Source organism: Spermophilus citellus (assembly GCF_964194105.1).
Source record: "Spermophilus citellus genome assembly, chromosome: 1".
In the NCBI taxonomy this organism is placed as follows: domain Eukaryota; kingdom Metazoa; phylum Chordata; class Mammalia; order Rodentia; family Sciuridae; genus Spermophilus; species Spermophilus citellus.
Genome location: NC_138182.1, coordinates 37,122,172 through 37,144,254, shown reverse-complemented (window position 1 = coordinate 37,144,254; position 22,083 = coordinate 37,122,172). Strand labels below are relative to the sequence as shown.

The following is a 22,083-nucleotide window of genomic DNA, read 5'->3' as shown; positions in this document are numbered from 1 at the left end:
TTATTTCTCTCTCTCTCTCTCTCTTTTAAAAAAAACAGGGTACTGTTTTTGTTTATTTCTATTTTCAGAGTTGTATTTTTTTAGTATAAAATTTACTGGACATAAAATCAACTATTTTAAAGGGAACCACCCAGTGGCATTTAGCATATTCTCAATGTTGTACAAACATCCCCTTTATCTAGTCCCGAATAGCTTCATCACCCTAGAATGAAACCTTGTACCCATTAAGCACATGATAGGGTACTGGGTTTGTTGTTGTTGTTTTCAATAACTCCTGCACCTTTTTAAAATTTCTGCCCCATATCCTTTGAGCTTGGAACCTAGAACACTGGCTTGCTAGGCCTCAGGGTAAATAGGGCATTGACCTTCTGCATGTAGATCTCAGGGGCTCCCATTAGCAATTTCAAGAGCATGAGATTAGTTCCACAGACATGTGCCAGGGACTTTTGGCTTCTCAAGGAGTCCACTCCTACTCCCCTGCCACCTCCCCCATACTTCACACTTGCAGATTATAAAGTTGTTTAATCCGTGCCATTAGGGGAGCATTTATTATTCACTCATTCCGCAAAAACATATGCAGTGAGCCCGTACTTTCCTTGAGCCTCGGATGTATTTTTCCTATTGTTCACAATGGGCTTCCTCACGAGAACATAGGAACCAGGAAGGGGCCTCGGGCAAACTCGGCCTCTTGACTCCTAAACCTAGACTAAGAAGATCAGAATCTTCTTCCGACAGTTTTAAAAGCAGATGCCTGTCCCCACCCCAGACACACCTCATCAATATCTTCAGGGCGGGGACCAGGAATGTTCACCAAGTCGCTCTGTGACAGCAAACAGATAATTGGGGACGACTGATCTTGCCAGCCCTTCCTAAGCACAGTTGATGCTTAAACATTAAGTGCTGTCACCCCGCTCCACCCCCGCTGACCTGCAGCTTCCCGCAGCTCAGCAGCCAGCTCACCTGTGAAGGCCATGGACAGCGGCAGGACCAGGAGAGCCGTGAGCGCGAGAATGAAGCAGGCTGCAAGGAGAAGGAGCTGGGTTAGGAACACGCCCTTATCATTTCCTTTTCACTGGGGTTTACTTTGCATCCTGGGAAACCCAAGCTGCTCTCAAGTCTTCAGTCGGCAGATAGGAGGAGGTCAGGGTGGGCCTGGGACTTGCCCAGGTGGGTGCATTTCTGAGAGCCTCACACCTCTGCCGTCATGCTGCCAACTCGAGGCCCAGGCTTCCTCTGTGACCTCTCCAAGTCTGACAGCTTACAGAACAGGCATTCGTCAACCGCTGCTCTGCTCACACAGGAGGCCAGAAGCCAGTGGGCTTCCCCCGAGCCAGGCAGGAGTGACGCTGTGCTTCCTGGGAGCCTGTACCCAGGGAAGATGGTTCTTCTCTTTCCTGAGTAAAATTCACTTTATCACTCAGAGAATTTGCTTCATGAGATCTTCCCTCTCCATTTAGTGATATATATGGCTTGAAGATGGTTTGAACATGTCCCAAAAGGTTCATGTGCTGAAAGGTTGGTTTTCAGTGTGGTGATGTCTAGAGGTGGTACCGAGAGGTGGTGAGACCTTCAGGAGGTGGGGCCTAGGGGTAGGAAACTAGGTCACTGGGGGGACGGCCATTGGAAAAGACTGTTTCCTTTTCCTCTCCTTTGCCATGTTGTGACGTAGTCAAAGGACCATCACGGGAGGCTAACAGATGTGGCCACTCAATCTTGGACTTTCAGACTCTAATGCTGTAAGCTAAATAAACCTTTTTCTTTTATAAAGTACCCAGCCTCAGATACTTTGTCATAACAACAGAAAATGGACTAATACAAGCGGTCTCCTGTCGCATCTCACGACTAAACACACAGGGTCACTCCAGGTGAACAGGGCTGTGTGAAATAACCAGAGGTAGAGAAATACCTTTTTCTTTGTGTCCTGTGATGGCTCCTCTGACCTTAGGGGTCCATGGAAAGAAGAGAGAGAGAGAGAGAGAGAGAGAGAGAGAGAGAGAGAGAGAGAGAGAGAGAGAGAACGTGCTGAACCCTTTTATTGGGTAGAAGCCATTCAAATGAGGTAAGGGGTCAGGTTTTGGGGGGGGGGGGGTTGAGTCTAGCTTCATGATGCCTACTGTCAGGAGATTGACTGACATATAGGAAGGCCACACCCAAAGGCAGAACAAGAGATGGGGACACACAAAGGGAGTTTCCATGGAACATTCTATCCCAAACCGGGCAACGGGGTAGGATTACAAAAGAATAGGTGAGTTAGCTCAACCCCAGGGTGTGCCTAATCAGAAGACTGGCCTTGCTATCCGGGCAGGGGAAAAGACCGAGTCACGAGTCATGGCACTACTGCCTAGAATACAGTGATCTTTCAGGTCCCTATGGTGCATCAGGACTGGAGGTCATGGTAACTCAATGTGGCTCCCCACAGTCTCCTAAAACCTCTTTGTGACACAGTGTGACAGAGCTCTGAACTGACTTGGAGCTGTTTTCCCTGTTCATGACACCAATTCATCCTTTAGATACTGAGAAAGAGCAGAGTCATGGGGACCGAACAGGCCTGAATCCAAATCCTGTCCCTGTCCCTCATTACCAATGTGGCTCTGGGCAAATTTGTTGACCTCCTGAAGCCTCACCTCCCTTTCTTGTCCAGTGTGTTAGCAGAAGCACACACAGAGTTCAGCATGTGGCAACCATTACAATAAGGCCTTTACTGTTCCTCTTTGGTTCCTGACCTGTGAAGTGGCCTGCAGACACAGGTTTTGCTGGGCCAGCATTATTTTATCTGAACGTCTTTTGGGTAGAAATGCACCCAGTTCCCACTGCCAAAGTCTGGACAGCATCACACACTTACATTTTTACTGTATCCTGTTGCCAGCCCTGAGAACTGAGGTAGGATTGCTAAGGTGGTAGGTGATCTCTGCAGTGTCTATTTCTTCCCCTCAAGGTCATCACCCCAATTTTTTTTTTAAGAGAGAGTGAGAGAGGAGAGAGAGAGAGAGAGAGGAGAGAGAGAATTTTTTAAAATATTTATTTCTTTTTAGTTCTCGGCGGACACAACATCTTTGTTGGTATGTGGTGCTGAGGATCGAACCCGGGCCACACGCACACCAGGCGAGTGCGCTACCGCTTGAGCCACATCCCCAGCCCCATCACCCCAATTTTTTGCTCTGGTTTCCACCTCCCCACTCTCCTGTGCTGTGTGACAGAAGCTCACTCCATCCTGGGTGTGGAAAGGGACATGGCAGTTTAACTCTGAATGGACCAGCACAGTCCCACTCACTGGACAGGGTATCATTTGATGGATGGGATCATGACTCTTTGGGGGAGCTTTTCCTGAGAACAAGGAAAAAGCTTTCTCACTCTTCTGATAGAAAGGTTCCCCCAGTTGCTCTGGGGATTGTTGGTACCCATTTTGCCACCCTGAGGGACAACCAGCCTAAGAATGAAGCTGACATCACGGGAGGCAAGAAGAAAAGCAAAAGAAAACTGGGTCCTTGATGGCATTTGTCGCCCAGTGAGTGATGCTAAACTACTTCTTGGATTTCCATTCACATGAACCAATAAGCCCCTTTATTAGTTAAGCCAGTCTGAGTTGGGTTTTAGTGACACTGAACTTGCTGCAATTGGTTTAATTTATAAGGTCCATTCTGATTTGAATTGTGAAAGATCTCAGATTTATTTGCTGATTTCAGTCATCTCTGAGATCCAAAGCTACACCTCACACGTTCCCCAAATGACACGAGTCCTGACCACTCAGTCGTCCAGAGCAGAAGGGGAGGATAGGGGCTGCCCCCTTAAGACTCCCTCCATGCCAATCTTGACCTTCACCTGCAGGAAATGTAGAGGAGAGCAGGCTTGCAGTGGGCTCTGCCTCCATCCGCACTGCTCCCCTCAAACCATCTTTCTCTGAATCAGCTTTAATACTGACCATTTGTACAATCCCACAGGCCATGAGCTCAGGAAAACCTAGCTTTTGTCGCCATCTTGGAATTCCAAATGACTTTATCTTTGAACTTGTGTTTTCTAAGTGATGTCTGATGGGACAGTGAAGCATGTGAGCCGATTATAAGCAATATTCTTCTCTGCCATCCCTTTGCCGCTGCCTTCTTTTATATATATATATTGCTCTTGAATTCTGGTGCACCCACGATATGTGGGGGTTCAGCAAGTCTCAGAATTAATTCAAGGTAAGTGGATTGTGACTAGTAAGGAGAGGCCTGGCAACCCTCAGAAGCCACATCCCATTTGAAGCAGAACTGATTCAAATGCAGACCAGGCAAGGAGGTTTCAAGAAACATGAGCCATCAAGAAACCTTGTCTTCTTGCTGACCAATGAGTCTCCCCATACCCACCAGCCCCTCATTCTGCAGTTGACGCAAATGAAGCTGTAGCTCCTTCCCCTTTGGGAGGTCTTCCCTCAGTAAGCCAAAGGTGGAGTGTTGGCAGAATGTGTGCATATCAAAAAGTGAAATGACCACAGTTAAAGTTAGTTTTGTGTGGTGTGTCCACTGTTCTGGTGAAAACAGAAATGCATGTTGGGTCATGCTACGAAACACAAATTGTGTCATTTTGATGACTCCACATATGGGTTAAATGCTCTTATAGTTGCATTTAAAACTAGCATGTAAGGACGGGGGACGTAGCTCAGTGGTAGAATGCTTGCTGAGCATGCCTGGGTCCTGGGTTTGACTTCCAGCATCACAGAAAGCAAACAGAAAACTTACCCAATATTAAGATGAGTAGGAAAATCTATGTGAAAATTAAATGCTTGATTTTCCTCTACTTAAAAGGACATTAAATAGCAAATAAAAGTACTATGACAGGTCAAAAGGAAAAAGTTTTATATTTTAGAAGCTTAAACAGTGCTTCCCCCATCCCCCGCTTGTTCAAATGAGGTGTTCCTAATTTTCATTTTGCACTGGCCCCTGAAAATTATAAAGCAGGCCCTATTGGTCACGGATGACACAGCACAGCTGGCAGGGGTGGCCCATTAAAGTGAGAATCTCACTAGCAACCTCTGTCTTAAATCTCAATTTAGAGTAGAGTCAAGAAATTTCTTGCTGCTGAACAATAGTAAATCAAGAGTTAATGAATCCCATTCTCTATTTCTGACTTTGCAGCTTGTTGCCAAGATGAAAAAGTGATTGACATCCTGGAAAACCCTCATTGAACTGCAAACTTGGGACAGATGGTGCCACCTGGGCTCATGTGTAATCCAGGTGCTCAGTGACACAGAGACACTGAGCCCCTCCCAGGGGAGCCACCTGCCCCTCCACCTTTCCCTCTGCTGGGTGGCAGAATACAAACTATGCCATTCTGGCATGAGGATTATTTTGAGCTAAAGTCACTTAAATAATTCTGGATGCAGGAAGTATGCTCTGCCCTTCCCCCTTTTCTTCCTGAAAGCTGAAGATAAAACCCCACATGAAAGATGTGCTCTCTATGCCAGAAGGAAGGTAACGTTATGGTCACCTAGGATGAGCAACTGAGACCAAGAGAATTCTGTACATACAAATCTTGTAAAAATAGTTCTTATCTTCTGTTACCTCCCCCATCCCATGTAATTTGGTTACTTTTCCACAATGCCTTTCTTTGTTCAGCCTAGTATAAAAGCATTTTAAAGGGTTTGCTACTTCTTTTGGGTCTTCATTCTTTATAAACTGTCGAATGTCTCATAGAACTCATATTAAATAATTTTGTATGCTTTTCTCCTATTAATTTGTATTACCTTGTGGAAGACCAACCTTGCATGTGACTGAGTCACACTCCCCGGCTGGGTGCTGAGGTGCTCAGTCACAGAAATGTGGCAGAGCTTTCCCCATCCTTCTTGGGTACCAGGGTTGGTGTCTCGTGCATGGGTGTGTCTTGCTACAGCCAATGGGTGGAGCTACGATCACCGGTTCCTTTGTAATACAATCCCTTGCCCTGTTTAGGATAGAATCTTCCATGGAAGTGCCTTGTGTGTGTCCCCTTCTCTTACTGTGTTCTTGGGTGTGGCCTACCCAGGTGTCAGTCAACCTGCTGACAGTGGACATCATGAAGACAGACTCAGCCCCCTGAAACCTGACCCCTTGCCTCATTTGAATAGCTTCTCCTCAATAAAAGGGGTCAGCACGTGCTCTCGATCTCTTTCTTCCTGAGAACCCTTAAGGTCAGAGGAGCCATCACAGCGACCCCAAAGAAAAAGGTATTTGTGTCTCTTGTGTGGTTATTTTATGCAGCCCAGTCAGCCCAGTTTAACTGGAGTGACCCCTGAGCCTTTTAGTCGAGAGAACAGAAACCCGGCATTACCTCATTTTAATTCTCAGGCCCAGATGAAAAACCCAAAGAGAGTAAAGATAAAAATTTGTCTCCCTATGCTAGCTCTGAGCAGGGCAGGGAGAGAAGGCTCAGGCCAGAACATTCCTGATGACCACCCAGAGGAGCATGTGGAGACTCCCTGCTTGGAGCCACACACCTGGACTCACAACCCACTCCCTTCCTCCAGGCCCCAAGGTTTCAATGTCCTCATTTCAAACATGAACCTAATTCCAGGTCTTTCCTAAAGTGTTAAAATGATCAAATGTCATAGTCCATGCAAGGCACAAAAATACACTGTCACATAATAAACACTTTCAGCCATTAATAGGATGATTGCTGTGGTTTGGATATGTGATATTCCTGAAAAAGCTCATGTGTGAGACAATGCAAGAATGCTCAGAGGTGAAATGGTTAGATTATGAGAATTGTGACATAATCAATGGCTTAATCTACTGACATAGATTAGTCAAGTGGTAACTGTAGGCAGGTAGGGAGTGGTTAGAGGAGGTAGGTCACTGGGGGTGTGCCTTTGGGGTCTGTATACTTTGTCCTTGGTGGGTGGAGCTCGCCTTCTCTGTGTGCTTCCTGTTGCCCTGTCCTGAGCTGCTTTCCTCCAACACACCCGTCCACCATGTTGTTCTGCCTCACTCAGGCTCAGAGCAATGGAGTTGGCCATCTGTGGACTGAGACCTCTGAAACCAGGAGCCCCAAATAAACTTCTCCTCCTTTCTGTTTTCTTGTTGGATCTTTTGATCACAGTGATGAGAATGCTGACTAAAATAATAATAATTATTTTCCCTTTGTGATGGAAGGAGACTGATTTCTCCTTGTATTTCAACCCTCATAGAGTTATCAAATGGAGAACTGTGAGTGCAGTCAAGGAGGGATGCTCTGTGGTCATCGTGGATTTTGAAGGGGCTGAGAGTGTTCTAAGCCTGATCTTCTTCTGTGGACCTGACGGCATTTCTTCACCCAGGTCTAAGCTTCATTAGAATCTGTCTTTCTAGATCATCACTGTTAAGGTCAAACAAGTTCACCCTCACTCTCCAAACCTTGGAGCCATGATTCTCAGACTCCCAAAGGTCACTCTAGACCTGTCAAACCAGAATGGCAACAAATGGGAGCTGGGTATCTGCATTTAAGGTAACTCCCAGGTGACAGTGAAGTAGCCACCTTTCTGTGACCCTGTTTGCACACCTTTTGTGACCCTGTGTGGGGCTGGCCTGCGGGGTTCACAGGATGGGAGCCATCGGCAGTTAATGGTGATCGGGCTTCCTTACCCCTCAGTCCTAATAAAGACTCCAATCCATAGTCCTGTCTCCTGGGGGATCTGTGGTCCTTGGTCACAAGAGTTCTCTGAAACAGAGGTTGAATTTCCTGGTGATGTCACTACATCAAACAGTGATCTGACAGCACTGACCACTGCCAATAAATACTGCTTTACCTTTGAGTTTATTAACACTGATTCCAATGTGGCTCAGAGTACCTACCATATTCTGTTTCTGAAAAAAATGAGAATTTCTAACCATAAATTCCGTTCCAAAACGGATGTGTGAAACAGCTAAATCCACTGAGAAACCCAAAGGAATGAATAATTCTGAATGAGAGCAATGGAGAAGGATGTTTGAATCAAAATGCTGGAGTAGTCATTCTTCATGCCAAGAACACAGATCAACTGATTCTTGATTTACGTGTGAGACTGGGAAAGGACCATGTGGGAATGCTCCCTCCTCAGGCCAGCTTCTGGATTTCTGGTTCAGGATTCTTGCTCACATCTTAAAATGAATTTGATGGACATAGGCTGCTCTCATGCTGCTGTCATGATTGTCAGAGGTCTAGGCATATTAGTAGGTGTCAAAATATATTATCACCCAGCAGTAGGTTAAAATAGGTAGCTGCAAGCATTATAAGCATTCTTTTAAGCGGGTAATCTTGGCAGGGAAAGTGGGTAACCTTTGGATTAGTCTGTTCCCAAGGATGCCCAGACTCTGTTTCCTATAAACAACAAGTGCACCTTCTACTCTCTTACCTAAACAGTTTTAGTGCAGAGACTGAGACCAGAATCCAGTAGTTTTTCTCCCAACACCATCCTTTGGGAGTTCCTCTGAGCTACCTAATACCTAGGAGACCACTGACAGAGTGCAGGAGGATAAACCCAAACTGCTCCTTTTCCAAGTTACCCTCTCCACTTGCTATATCTATGATAGAACTCAAACCTCAATTTCCTAGGCCACTTCTGCCCTCTCCTGGTACTTTCAGTAATGCTGCCTTATTTTTAGCACCCATCCCTTTTATCCCTCACCCAACACTCTGTGTTACCTTATTCCAGAGGCTCCCACCAATCTCCATGGTCAACAGCCAAAGTTGGTGGAATCCGGGTGAAGAGATCAATGAGGAGGCAGATATGTAATTTAGCCCCAAAACAATCCCAAGACACAGCCAGACTGGGGCTTTGGACACCAATGAGGTGCAGAACTGAAGGAAAGAAAGGAGTAAAAAAATAACTCTAGTGCTGTGCTTGGATAATAAGAATGGTAAAGATATGGACAGAAATGTGACAGATGGAAACAGGAGAGCTTTTGGGTAAGGGCGTTTCGAATTCATTGCATTTAATGTGCCAGGTGAACCTACTAGAACCTGGGATTCCAGAACTCCAGGATTTTCTAAAATCATCTCCATTGTTCACATTCTTGACTTCCTAAAGTTTCAAGATTTTCAATTATTTATGTATCAGGATGAGTTAGTAGGGGATATTGGGCCCCCTGGTGTTTCTATCTCCTTTGATCCCTGAAAAGAGATAACAACCTCCTGCTTCTTGGAGCCCACAGGAGCAATTCCATAGGAACGTCCTACGAGAAATAATGAGCCCAGGAGAGGATGAGCAACAGAGGGGGAGCTGATGAGGACCGGAGTTCTCTGGTGGAACCTGTGGTTGGTCGAACCCCTTCCTGTCAGGGAACTGCTGCAAGGAGTTACCTGGGTTGAGGCCCCGGCCCATCATGAAGACCCTGATGCTCCAAGTTGGACACATGTGTTGGCCCAAGAGGAAGGAGAGTGTGCTGCTGTGCAGTTTTGCATGAAAGAGAGGGCCTGGGTGGGCTAAGGGATGAGTGAGGGGGAAATCCTCACTCGGGGAGAAGATGCCCTTTTCTTCCAATGAAAGTGCTATCAGCTACCTAGCTCTATATCCTGAGGGTGTAGCTGCCAAGAGGGCACCTTTTAAAAAGTTGCCACAGGGATTTCTGTGGCCTTGCCCAGACAGCAGGATCAGACTCTGCCACAGAGGCTCAAAAGAGGTAAACATGACCCCTAACCCCAATTCCACATCCTGAAGTCTTATATGATCCACAGTGACCAAGATTGGTTCTCCTACTACTATGACACATGGGAGCTTAGAGTCAGATTAATTTTATTTTCAGGGGGAGCAGTCTTAAAGTTTCAAAGGTACACCAAAAATAAAATAAAATAAGGGCTATGGATGTGGCTCTGTGGGAGAGCATGTGCTTAGCACGTGTGAGGCCCTGGGTTCAATCTCTAGCATCAAAATAAAGATAATAACAAAATTTTAAAAGTGCTCTTTCTCCTAGCCAGAATTGTGGAATAAAACCCACGGGTCTCTCTCAGCATATGGACTTGCATGAACCCTCTCATCACTGGGGGGCTATGAATGTCACCTAGCATCACAGTCCTCTGGGTCCTGTCTCAAGCAGAAGGCCTCTCTCCCAGGGCTGGACACCTCGTGGCTGATGTCTCCTTGTGGAGTTAAAGAAGACTTCCCAGATCCCCTGACAGGTGAAATAGCCCTACTCCACCATGCCGATGGCATCTGATTGGATTATCATGTGAGGGCTGGAGGCCGCTCTGCACAGTTCAGGAATTCATTAAGGGCTTCCCAGTCGTGAGAGTGATCCTCGGGAGCAGCAGAGGGTGTGGGCAAGTTAATGTTCCAGAGCAGAGGAGCTTGCCAGAGAGACCGTGCCAGATGGCAAGGACAACCAGGGCAGCAGAGCAGCCCAGGAGGGCTTCAGAAAGCTCTGCCAGGTGACTCACCTGAGCCTGAGGGCACAGGAAACCCAGGCCTGCTTCCTCAAAAGAATGAGCAGACAGAAGCAGCACTTCTCTCAGACCCCAGCCCCACCCCCATCACTTAGCTCACTTCACGTGTGGATAAGGGACAGCCACCAATCAACCTGTGGATACCTGAACATAACTTTCCCCACCCCCAGGTACCTAAAGATGTAGGTAGGACTTGATGGGAAATGTGGAAAGTGTAGAAAAATCTTACAGAAGAAGATTTAAAAGTCACCCGAAAGGAAAACCTGTATATGTATCTAGAGCAGTATGGGATCAAGTTTAGGATTAGGGCAGGGTGGCCAAGTTTTCTCAGCCTGAATTCTAAAAGAAATGTTAATTGTGAAAATTCTTAAATATTTAGAATAGAGAGAAAAGGAGCAAATGTTCAGATACCTGCCACTTGTTTTTTTAAAATATTTTTTAGTTGTAGATGAACACAATACCTATATTTTCTTTTTCTTTTTCTTTTCTTTTCTTTCTTTCTTTTTTTTAAATAAATGTGGTGCTAGGGATCAAACCCAGTGCCTCATGCATGCTAGGCAAGCACTCTACCACTGAGCCACAACCCTACCCCCACTTGAGGTTTTATGTGCAGCTTTTTAAGTGTTTTAACAGAACTAATCTGGTGTGCATTTTTGAGGGATAAGGATATTCTCTTATATAACCTGAGTGCAGTTAGAGCTCCTTAAATTTACACTGATACAGTACTTTAATCTACCGTTCATTTTCCAATGTTGAGAACCTACTAAAGTCCTTGTCTCCAATCTAGGGTCAGATACTACATTTTGTTATCCTGTCTCTTTTACCCCTACTATACCAAATTTCACCACATAATCACTGCAGATTTTATGTCTTAAAAAAAAAAAAGTGGAGTAAGACCATTATGTGAAACCTTTTCTTTTTAAATTTGTCGGTATTACTTAAGCATCATTTATTACTAAACTGTTTTGCTCCCATATTAGGATGCACGGAATTCTTGTGCATATTCGTTAGAATTGAATAGTCCAAATCAAGGCACGTTATTATTTCTACAGTCTTTCTTTGTTTCGTATGATGTTGGTATTTTTGAAGGATTCACACCTCTCCATTCAGTTTTAATAGAATGCTCCTCACTTTGTGTTTATCAGATGTCCCTTGTGTTTAGGTTAAGGTTATGCATTCCTAGCCTGATTACTGCATAGATGGCCGCCATCTGTCCCTTGTTGGTGATGTTAATTTTAAACCCCAGAGTTTGGCCCAATTTCTCCACTGTATAATTACTGTTCTTTTTCTCCCTGCGGTCAATAAGGAGTCTGTGGTTAGACTTTAAGACAATGCAAATATCCTGCTTGTCACCAAAATTTCCTCTTAGGTTCAATATCTAATGATGATTCTGGGCATAGAAAGGAAAACTCAGGAGACAAATGGAAACTGGCCCTTTGGGGGAAGTTGAAATATTTTTGTCCCATTGAATATTCCAGAGTGAGAAAGAAGGCAGTGATGTGAGAAGAAACAGGGGCCAGACTACAAAGGGCCTGAAGAGGTTTGGAGTGTCTGTTCTCTTCTGCAGGAGGTGGGTTGGGGGGTCACTGCACAGGCTGGATGGAAGATAGGAGGGCAGTTAGAGGCCTCGCCATCATCCAGGCTGAGTTGGCCTAGTTCACAACCTGAGGGCCGAGAGCTCTGGGGTCAGGGAGACCACAGATAGGGCAGCTCAATATTATATCACTTCACGGGCATGTGCGGAGTTAACAGCCTAGAGCGCTGGGTTTACTGTGAGTACAGGAACCCTTGTTTTAGTCATCTTTGTGCTGCTGTGACCTAAAGGCCCAACAAGAACAATGCAGAGGAGGAAAAGTTCATTTGGTGCTCATGGTTTCTGAGGTTCATTCCATAGTTGGTTGACTCCATAGCTCTGGGCCTCAGGTGAGGCAGAACATCATGGTGGAAGGGTGTGGCGGAGGGAAGCAGTTTAGGACATGCCACCGGGAAGGAGAGAGAGAGAGAGAGAGAGAGAGAGAGAGAGAGAGAGAGAGATAGATAGATAGATAGATAGATCTCTGCTCACTGAGGACAAAATGTAAACCCCAAAGGCATGTCCCCAGTGTCCTGTCTCCTCCCACACGCCCTTCCTGTTTACAGTTACCACCCAATTAATCCATATCAGTGGATCAAATGTGAGCTTTTGAGAGATACCTCTTGTCCAACCTATAATAATCCTTTTTTTTCCTGAGTAAGTCCTCTCTTGCCAACCTGATGATCCAGGCGGGTTCTTATTGATAGACAGGAAGGATGCATATGTGTATGTGTGTAGTGGTGGGAGGGATTAATTTCAGGAGGATTTAGAGTGATGGTGTAGCTAATGGTGTCTGTATCCCTGCAGCAGTGAAACAACCCACGTGTTTTCATTTCTTGAGCAGCAGAGCAGCACCTGGACAGAGGTGCCAGCACTTCTGTCCCACCCTGGCCCTCAGCAATTCATATATATATATATATATATATATATGTATATATATATATATATATATATTCATATATATATATATATATATATATATATATATGTATATATATATATATATATATATATATATATATATATATGGTGTGGGTGTGTGGGTATGTGTATGATAGTTATATTCATCCAAGGATTAAGGGAGCCATAGCTCCCAGAACTGTCTGTGGAAGAACAATGTTAGGAATGTCTCAGGAGAATGAGATGGATGTTATATTATGTTGGCCACATAAGCTAAGGAAGAATTTATAAGCTGGCAATTCCATTCATGTACCCACATGGTCATCTGGCGGCTATTATTGAGCTCCTACTATGTGTCAGGAATTACTGGAGATACTGGGGATGCAGGAAATCTCCTAGGAGGAGTGGTGGGAGGTGGGGAGTTGATGAGAGTACATGAATACCAAGAGGTATGCATGAGGAGGCAGGCACCCCTCTATCAGCCTCTTGTTCCCCACTCTACCATAGCCCATTCTGTGCACTGACTGCCATTTGCTGATATTGCCACTCTAAAATTCATTGCTCTTGCCTCAGTGTTCCCTTAATTCACATTTCATCAGCATAAACGTCAGACACATCCCACTGTGAGGTAAATAACTCCATCTCAAGGAGTCCTAAGGCATGGGTTCTGCTTTGAGGATATCCCAAATGTCACAATAGAGACTGGACTTTGTGTAATGTGGTCCACTTCCTCTGGACACAAAGGACCCCAGCAAGTGATGGTGCAGGAAAGTCCAATTTGTCAAGGACATGAAGTGGGGTACGGGTGAGCAAAAACTGCCCCAAATCCAAACCCAAAGTTTCCCATCTCCCCACCATGTTGCCCAGCTCTGGTGCCACATACACTGGTGTCTTGGTGCCTCCATTCACAAAAGCCTGGACGTGAACTCGCAGGTGTCTGGACTGAACGCTTTGTCCTGGTGGTTAATAAGGAAGGAGCAGAAGTAGCCAGCAGAGAGCAGGCCCTTCCCCAGCTCTAACCTGGGGCCAAGCAGACACCAAACCCTTTCACTAGGGCATTTCCCAGGACCATGACTCACCATTGCTGGCGATTTTAGAGATGCACTGATGACACGCCTTCTCCAGGCCGCCCGGCATTGTTCTTGCTCACTGGCAAAGTTATGGGGATAAAAATAAAAAAAAATAATTCATTAGCAAGGTTAAAGGAAGGGTGTTCTAGCACCAGTGACTGTCTCTGGGCAGGTCTCTGGGGTATGCAGGGTTGCCTCAGTCAGCATGGGAGCCTGGGTGCCAGTGTCAGTGTGGGTCCACCTGCAGAGATGGCCTGGTTCTTGGGGCTGAGAGAAACACCTCATATTTCACAGCTGGGGAATGAAGCTGCTGGAGGTTAACAGGCTCATGATCATACCCAGCCAGGAAGACACAGAACTAGAGAGAGAGAGGAAAAAAAACCCAGCTGTGGCTTACTACACAACCGCTCCACGCCAGACATTGTGTGGCCACTCTCATGTTTAGTCCCTGACAGTCCTCTAGTTTAACTCTATTTTATAGATGGAGCCTGGGAGGTTCATTTAGGTTCTGATTTGTCCTAAAGCCAGGGCTGACAACTGGCAGAGCCCAAATTTGATCCACATATGTGGTCAGAGCTGGGGTCTTTCTCACTTCCTGACACATGTTCAACTTCTCTCCATTATAATGTCGCTCCCTGTGGACCTGAGGCTGAAGAGTCACCATGAACTTGACCGTGTATCAGCATGGAACCAGACCTAAGTGCCACCCAGGTTTTACTGTGGATTTGCTGTCATCTGAGCAAGTTGGTTGACACTGGGAGAAAGGGATTCCCTTCCTTGGAAGAAATATCCATGAATTTAAAAACACACAACAAAAACCCAACCAATCAAGGCAGCAGATTTTCCTGCCTGGTAACATAAAGACATTAGAAGGGGCAATAGCGGGAGGAAGCGGGAGGGTTCTTTAATTCCTTCATGCTTGGTGCCCGGGTACCGGTAGTTCTACCATTTTCTACCATTTCATTGCTTTGAAATGAGGCCTCAGCTGGGCCTGGAAGCTCCAGGCGGAATCTGGGTGAACCTCCTGACTTCACTCACACAGCCTCTCCAGGAACTGTTCTGAAGGCATGTGGCTCCGTGGGAAAGCAGTCATTGTTCCTAGTATGGAGGAGGAGGTTTGCAAGCCTGGCCACCAAAACCTGTGAGCAAGGCTGCGGGCAGGGCCTCTGGGGACAGTGTGGGGTGAGGGTGGCAGCTGGAGAGGGGCCAGGCAGTGTTGGGCAGGATTGGTGGAGCAGGTGCAGAGGGGAGGAGGGTGATAGTAGCAGATGTGATTACCTCCACTGCCTGTCGTGGGCATGCACCTGCTGGCAGGAGGCCACCCTGGCAGGCAGCTCTTCTGGCAGCATCTCCCCTCTGTTAACTTGTAGGTGGCATGAGTTAGCTAGAGCTGTGGGCTCTGGGTTTTTTGTGTCCCATCCCTCTGCTTCTAGGATATTCTGTGCTCCATGCCGGCTCTGTACCTGCAGGGTCTCTGTCCCCCAGCAGGAGACAGTGTGCTAGGAGGGGGCTGGTCCCAACAGAGGCAAATCACCATGCCCTGCCAAGGTCCTCCCGGTGTGGCCCTCGTTTAATCCTCCAGTGCCCTCAGAAGGCAGTTTTACAGAAAACAGAGATTCAGGTCAATTCATTTGCTCAAAGTCACACAGTAAACTGGGGTTGGAAATTAGGCCCTAGGACTCCATTTATACTTCAAAGTCCATAATCTTTCCACCTGACACGAGAGCAGGAAAGGCTTCCCGGAGCAGGTTGGGGACTCGGCAAGAGCATTGTGCCTTGTGGATTAGACCTGCAGCTGCTGGATCTTTTTTTTTTTTTTTAGAGAGAGAGAGAGAGAATTTCAATATTTATTTTTCAGTTTTTGGCGGACACAACATCTTTGTTGGTATATGGTGCTAAGGTTCGAACCCGGGCTGCACGCATGCCAGGCGAGCGCGCTGCCGATTGAGCCACATCCCCAGCCCCAGCTGCTGGATCTTATTTAGCCAGGTAAGCATTATTATCCCCATTTACAGATGAGGAAACTGAGGGTCAGAAAAGTTAAGAACCTGCCCAAGATCACACAGCCAGACTGGATCTCAGGTGTCTTAAGAACTGCCAAACTTACTCTTTCATGACCAGACGGACAATTTTCAATGCACTAAGATGACAGGACACAAAGCAGCAGAGCTGAACACAGAGGGACTTGCAGCCCCGATCCCCTACAACATGTCACACTAGGCCATTCCCAGTGGGCCCATTGCTGTTCTCCTGGAAGCAACTGTGGAGGGTGTGTGAGTCTTTGTCTTCTGGGCACATAGTAGGTCTTCGGCATATTTAATGAATAAGTCCACAAACTACGATTCAAATCTCCCTTCACAAAGCTCTATTTTTCCACCCCGCTGTGCAAAAACTGTCTCCATGGTGTCCTTGCCCACAGAAAATCAGCGTAACTGCAGTCCTGCGAAAACATCAGCCTCCCCTGTATCCCTTTTCTCGGCTTTCCACCCATCAAGGCGAAATTAGACCAGCTCTCTGGCCTAATGGGGTCAGCCAAGCGCATGCCCTTTTGTTAACCAGGGCAGAGGCTGCAGTCATTGACAGGGGTGTGAATTACAGATTAACAGTCGGTGTCCACACTTAATGAGCTTGTCTACCTCGGGATGCCACACTAGCAGAGTCACTTGAAACCCCGTCCAGAAGCACACCTTCCTATACTGGGTACAAACTCAGTTACCTACAGGAACAGGCAGGTTCCAGTCTGGCCCTAATCTGGGCTCCTAATGATGACAAGGTTTTTATGTAAAGAAGAGAGGAATCTTGTGTTGCTGCACGGAGCTTTCCCCTCTCCATCCCCAGGGAGGCCTCTGCTGTGTCTGGGGCAAGTCTGAGGGGGTGAAGAGAAGCCGCACTCACTCTGTCTCTGGCCACATCACAGAAAAAGTCCCCAGTCCCTAGCACCGCTCTTCTTAAGTGTCAGCCCAGATGTGCAGCACCCTCCTCTCTCAGGCAGCCCTCTTGGAGTTTACAACTGGGGAGCTTTGACCACGTGGGCCTGGGTTTCATGGACGCAGCAAGCAACTAACATTGAGAAGCTGGTGGAATGTTCTTCTCCAGGTTACAAGATGCTCCTCAGGTCACAGAAGGAAAACAACACCCGGAGGGGAAACCTGGCTCTCGTGCAGTTGAGATGACGCTGTTTACAAACTGCCTTTGAAACACGGGGAATGGTTTCTATCGTACCCTCAACCCAAGGCACCCCGGTCTCTAAATCCACAGCAGCTTGGTGGAGACTGCCTGTGTCATGAGATATAACAATCCAAACTGTTAGCACAAGGAGACTGGGCAGGACACAAACTTCATAGATCATTTCAGCCTTTATTCAGGAACTGGACTACACCTACAGGAATGGACCCACTTTCCTGGTGGAAAATGAGCCACTGAAGTAAGAAAAGGACTGGGCTTATCTAGGTCATCCTGAGAGGTGACTTAATGAATGAGCGTGTCAGCTTGGGCACTCAGGAATTTGGGGTCTGTTTTCCTGGGCAAAATGGGAGGGAGTCTGGCATTGACTGTCAGTCTTAGGGATTTATCTTACTGGGCTGGATGGAGGGCCTGGGGTCAGTGGTTGGAGTCTGGAGAGTGTTTGTTTAGGGAAGGATTTAATGCTTTAGCCCCTTCCCAGAGACTGCCTTTTTGGGTTTGATGGACACCTCCTCCCAAGGTTAGTTTTACCACTGGGAAAGAATGTACTGGGAAAGGATCAGTGCCTCCAATTTATGGCTTTCTTTCTCACTCCCCTTTTCTCAGGCCTCATTATTTTGGGGCTTGTCATTTCCCATATCTAAAGCGAAAATTTGTGCTTTGGCCCTTTAAGGGGGCCCAAGCTCCAGTTTTCTGAGAATCTTGAAGAATGATGTCAAACTGCAAATGATGTCAAACTTTAGCCCCTAACTGTAAATAATGGTAGAAACATTACTTTATAAAGCAAAACAAACAACAACAACAACAAAAAAAGGAATACTTATTGGGATTAATGTTAGACTAGATTCATTTTATAAAATGAAACAGTTCTTATTCCTTCAAACTCTTTATTTTCATAAACTGACAAGATGGATGAGAACTAAGAAAAGAATGATGTGCTGTTAATCCTGTCACGCCTTAAAGACTGTTCCTGAAGAGACAGGGAGCTGTGACGATGGCACTGAGCTTTGGCACCCAGCTGGAAAGGGAACATGGAATCCCCACCAAGAGCCCCAGACACTGGCCATCAAACTAGGTGTACTGTGTCCAGCTGCCCTTACAAGGAATGTCACTAAACCAACTGCGAGGTGTCATTTCCCACCTTCTATTGTCAAAGATCCAATGGTTCAGTGTTTTAAAAGAGGAAGGGACAAAGCGAAGGATACCCTGTCTGTGAGAATATAAATGGGTGACACTTTCTTCGAGGGCAATTTGGCACAACCTATCACAATCATGCTAGGCAGGGTGTTTTGTGTTATACATATAAATTGTAATACATACACACAATTTCATTCATGTGATAATGTCTACATGTTTGTGTAAACGCATAGGAAAACATCAGAAGCATACTCACCAACCTCAGTTGATGATCCTTCCCTGTGGAGACAGGTACAGGGAAAGGGGCCTTAGAGGATAGGGTATTTGGAAAGTTTTAGAGGCAGGCATGGAAAACATTTTTATTTCCATTCTATCTCCTAGTACTGCCTGACTTTTGCTCCTCCCCCAACATGAGCATTTATAATTTAAATGAGGGGGTGGGGACATGTAGCTCAGTGGTAGAACTTTTCATAGTATGTATGAGGCCCTAGGTCTGAGCCCCAATACTACAAAAACAAAACAAACAAAAACAAAACAACAACAACAACAAAAACCCCAACCCGTTTTATTTAAACCCTCCTAAAGTTCAAGAAGAACTATTCAAAAAAAAAAAAAAAAAAAGAAGTTTAATTGTTTTCCAAAATTCCAGAGCTAAAAAAAAAAAAAAAGTAGCATATTAGGAGGATAAGTAAGGGGAAAGTCTCCCTGAGAGAAGAAATCAAAAGAGAGATGATGTGATGATTGATGGTGTGGAAGTGTTTCTCTTTGGGAATATTTTCTTTAAAATTTTCAAAGTAAATTAGCAAAAAAAAAAAAAAAATCTCATGATAAACAACTGCAGCCTCCTAGCTCAACAACTGTTAGTGGTTTGGTGCTTATCTTTCAAGGATGCACATATTTGGAGTAGCTCAGTGCTGGTGCACTTGTCTAGCAGGTGTGAGGGTTCTATCCCTAGTACTGAGAAGGAAACCCCACATATGTATGTGCATATGCAGACATACACTCATTTTAGAGAGTTGCAATCATCAGGCATTAGGCACATTAAATTAACTCTTCATATTTTGACATAAAAGGTTTTTTGTTGTTGTTGTTACCATAGTGTCTTCATAGCTATCATTTTATCAGATGCATCATATTCCACAATATAGGTCATTTGTACTACCCTTGGCTGTATCTCATTGGATACTTACTTATCATTTGTTACTATTATGATTACATTCCCAAAGGACATCTCTTTTTTCATGAAAATTGCTTTCTTTTATACATTACATAACTCCTTTAGAATAATTAGATGTAGGATTATTGAATTAAAAGTGTGAATAATTTTTTTATTTTGAGAAAAGATTGCTTTCCAAAGCAGTTGTATCAGTCACAGTACTACCAGCTACACACAAGAATGCCGGGTTTACCACACCTTTGCTGGTATTGGGTATTGCCAAGCATATGATTATTTTTATAGACAAAACCAGAATGTATTTGCTAATTTAATTTACATTTTTGATTTCCAGTGACGTCGTGCATTCATTTATGCTTATTTCCTGGTTGTATATTTCCTTTATGAATTATTTTCATGTCCTTTGCTATGGATTTATTTCAATTCAAAGCTAGAACAAGTATCTTTTGAGTACTGAAGTCCACCAAAAAAGTTGCAATTGGAAAGAATAGCAGAAATCTGCTTTTTTTTTTTTTTAATTTAGAGAACACACTGTGTAAATTTATAGATCCAAAATATGCTATGAAAGACCTATTCACTGTGATGGTGGGAACTTTAAAAATTCATAAGGCTCAGCCACATGCAGCTCCAGCCTTTTCAACTGGAACTTCTTCTAAGTGAGTGTGAGTCCCTCCAAAACCAGAGATGCTTCATAGAGTGGACCTAGGCTAGTAATGGTGAAAATGACACCGACTTGGCAATTTCTATACAAAAATGAACATTTTTCTTTATTTGGTAGGAAATTTCTTATCTGATAGAAATCTGAAACAGGAAGATTGGGGTAGACGGCTGGCAGTGTCTTCTCTTCAGTGTAAACAAGCAGTGACTCAGAGGTCTGTCCTGTGCGTGACTGTGATCAGATCGTGTGTCTCACGCTGGCTTCTACATCAGTGAGCAGAGCAATGGTAACCCCTGTTGCTTCCTCTCCAAGAAGCGGAGTGACAGTGAAGGGCACGAAGGAATTAACTGATCATAATTGCTAAGTGTCATTCTCAACACACTTCCAATTTTCAATCTAAGTGGTATATCTCAGTGCTTCTCAACCAGGGGGAATTTGTCCCCACAGGACATTGACAATGTCTGGAGACATTGTAACAGACGGGGTGGGGGCTGTGGATAGAGAAGAGAGATGCCATTAAATACCCTACAAGGAACAGGGCAGTCCCCCACAACAAGAAATTAATTATCTAGTCTGAAATGTCAGTAGTGCTGAGTCTGAGAAATCCCTTTATAGCTGACTACCACTTCTAGTCTTAGCATTCAAATCTATAAAATACAATTTTATTTTAAACTTTCAATCATGTTATTAAATCAATATGGAGCTTGTATGTATAGATGGTTAAGTTTTTGACATTTAGCATCAGGTCAGTATTTAGCATTAGTGATTTTCACCCTAAAGTTCCAACCTGAATCAAGAACACTGGTGATTGTGTTTGGAGTGATGAGCTAAGTAAACTAAATTGTTTACTCCTAAATTCAATGTGAGGATGACCCCAACTTATTGTTCAATTTTGAATAACACTGACTATTAAACATTAACCATCTTGATACCTGTTTCTCCAAAGGTGGATGTTAGCAGGTATCACTGGATATTTCCAGCAGTGTTTTGGGCATTCAGGACACGATCCTTTCTTTCCTGGAGGTCTCTATGTATCCTGTGCTGTTTCCTTAGCAGAAGTCAGTGAAGATTATTATACACCTACTGCGTGTCAGAGTGATTCAACCCTCTCCCAGGATCCCTTCACTGTTTGTTTCCTATTTAATGAAAATGCACTTCCTTTGAGCTCTACCACACTTTTTAAACCATCAGGTCAAAGCCAACTGCTCAGAGATCCACCAGGTAAGACGTGGAGGTGATTTCTGTGGTCCCCAACTCTGGCCCTGTACTTAGCAAGTGGTTTCTAACCAGCCAGCATGACTCACTTTTGACCTTGAGTTCCTGTTCCTTTACAATGGTTCTCTCCACACACAAAAAAACCCCCCAAAAAAAACCAAAAACAAAAATTTCCCCTAGATTCACTGAAGATTTAAGGTTTTCTTTCCCTGCACACAACTAAGAAAAGCACTTCCACAATGCTGTCATTTTCTTTCCAGGAAGCATAAATCAGCATGCTGTCATCTTCCTATGAAGGATGCCCAGAGACCCTGTGCTAGGACTGTCTCTCCAACTTTAAAGGCTGCACCGGGCTGTCGGGGACCACTCACCTGTAAGCTGAGCAAAGAGTCAGATCCAGAGCCGGGCGCTGGGTCTCCTTGGTCCAGGGTTAATCTGTGTGGCTCCTCTTCACTTGCAGCTCCCCCTTTCTCCCATCCTTGCTTTCTTTCTCGCTTCGGATTTCTCTCCTGTAGCATGACAGCAACTCGTGCCTTTTCCTCTAAGGGGCGGATTATCTGTCTTACCCACTCCCACGTGTGGGGAGAGCACCCCACTCTCCGCGCCGACAGCTTTCATACCCTGCGGTATCTCCCGGAGCCGCCAGGGGGCAGCAGAGCCACCCCGGGAGGCTGTCGAAAGCCCGCCCGGAGCCTGGAGGGGGCTCTGCGCTGGAAACATTTCCTTAGGGTACGGTGGCTTTAAGGGTGGTGAACATCTTCTCTTTGCTCTCTCTGTGTGTTGGTGGCACATGGAGGGAATGAACTGAACAGGGACCGATTAGTAA

General features: G+C 45.3%; 1 protein-coding gene across 1 annotated transcript in view; it reads right to left on the bottom strand.

Moving 5' to 3' along the window:
- Window positions 1-21,772, bottom strand: part of TMEM272 (transmembrane protein 272) — a gene marked incomplete at its 3' end in the record, with an annotated part of 32,152 nt that extends 10,380 nt beyond the window's left edge. Inside the window, exons 1-3 of the mRNA XM_081267012.1 lie at window positions 21,629-21,772; window positions 13,900-13,969; window positions 961-1,020 (exon numbers count right to left, since the gene is read on the bottom strand). Of these exons, the coding sequence (XP_081123138.1) occupies window positions 961-1,020; window positions 13,900-13,957 (118 nt within the window). The 5' untranslated portion in view covers window positions 13,958-13,969; window positions 21,629-21,772. The remainder of the gene's footprint in view (window positions 1-960; window positions 1,021-13,899; window positions 13,970-21,628) is intronic.
- Window positions 21,773-22,083: the final 311 nt, after the last annotated feature.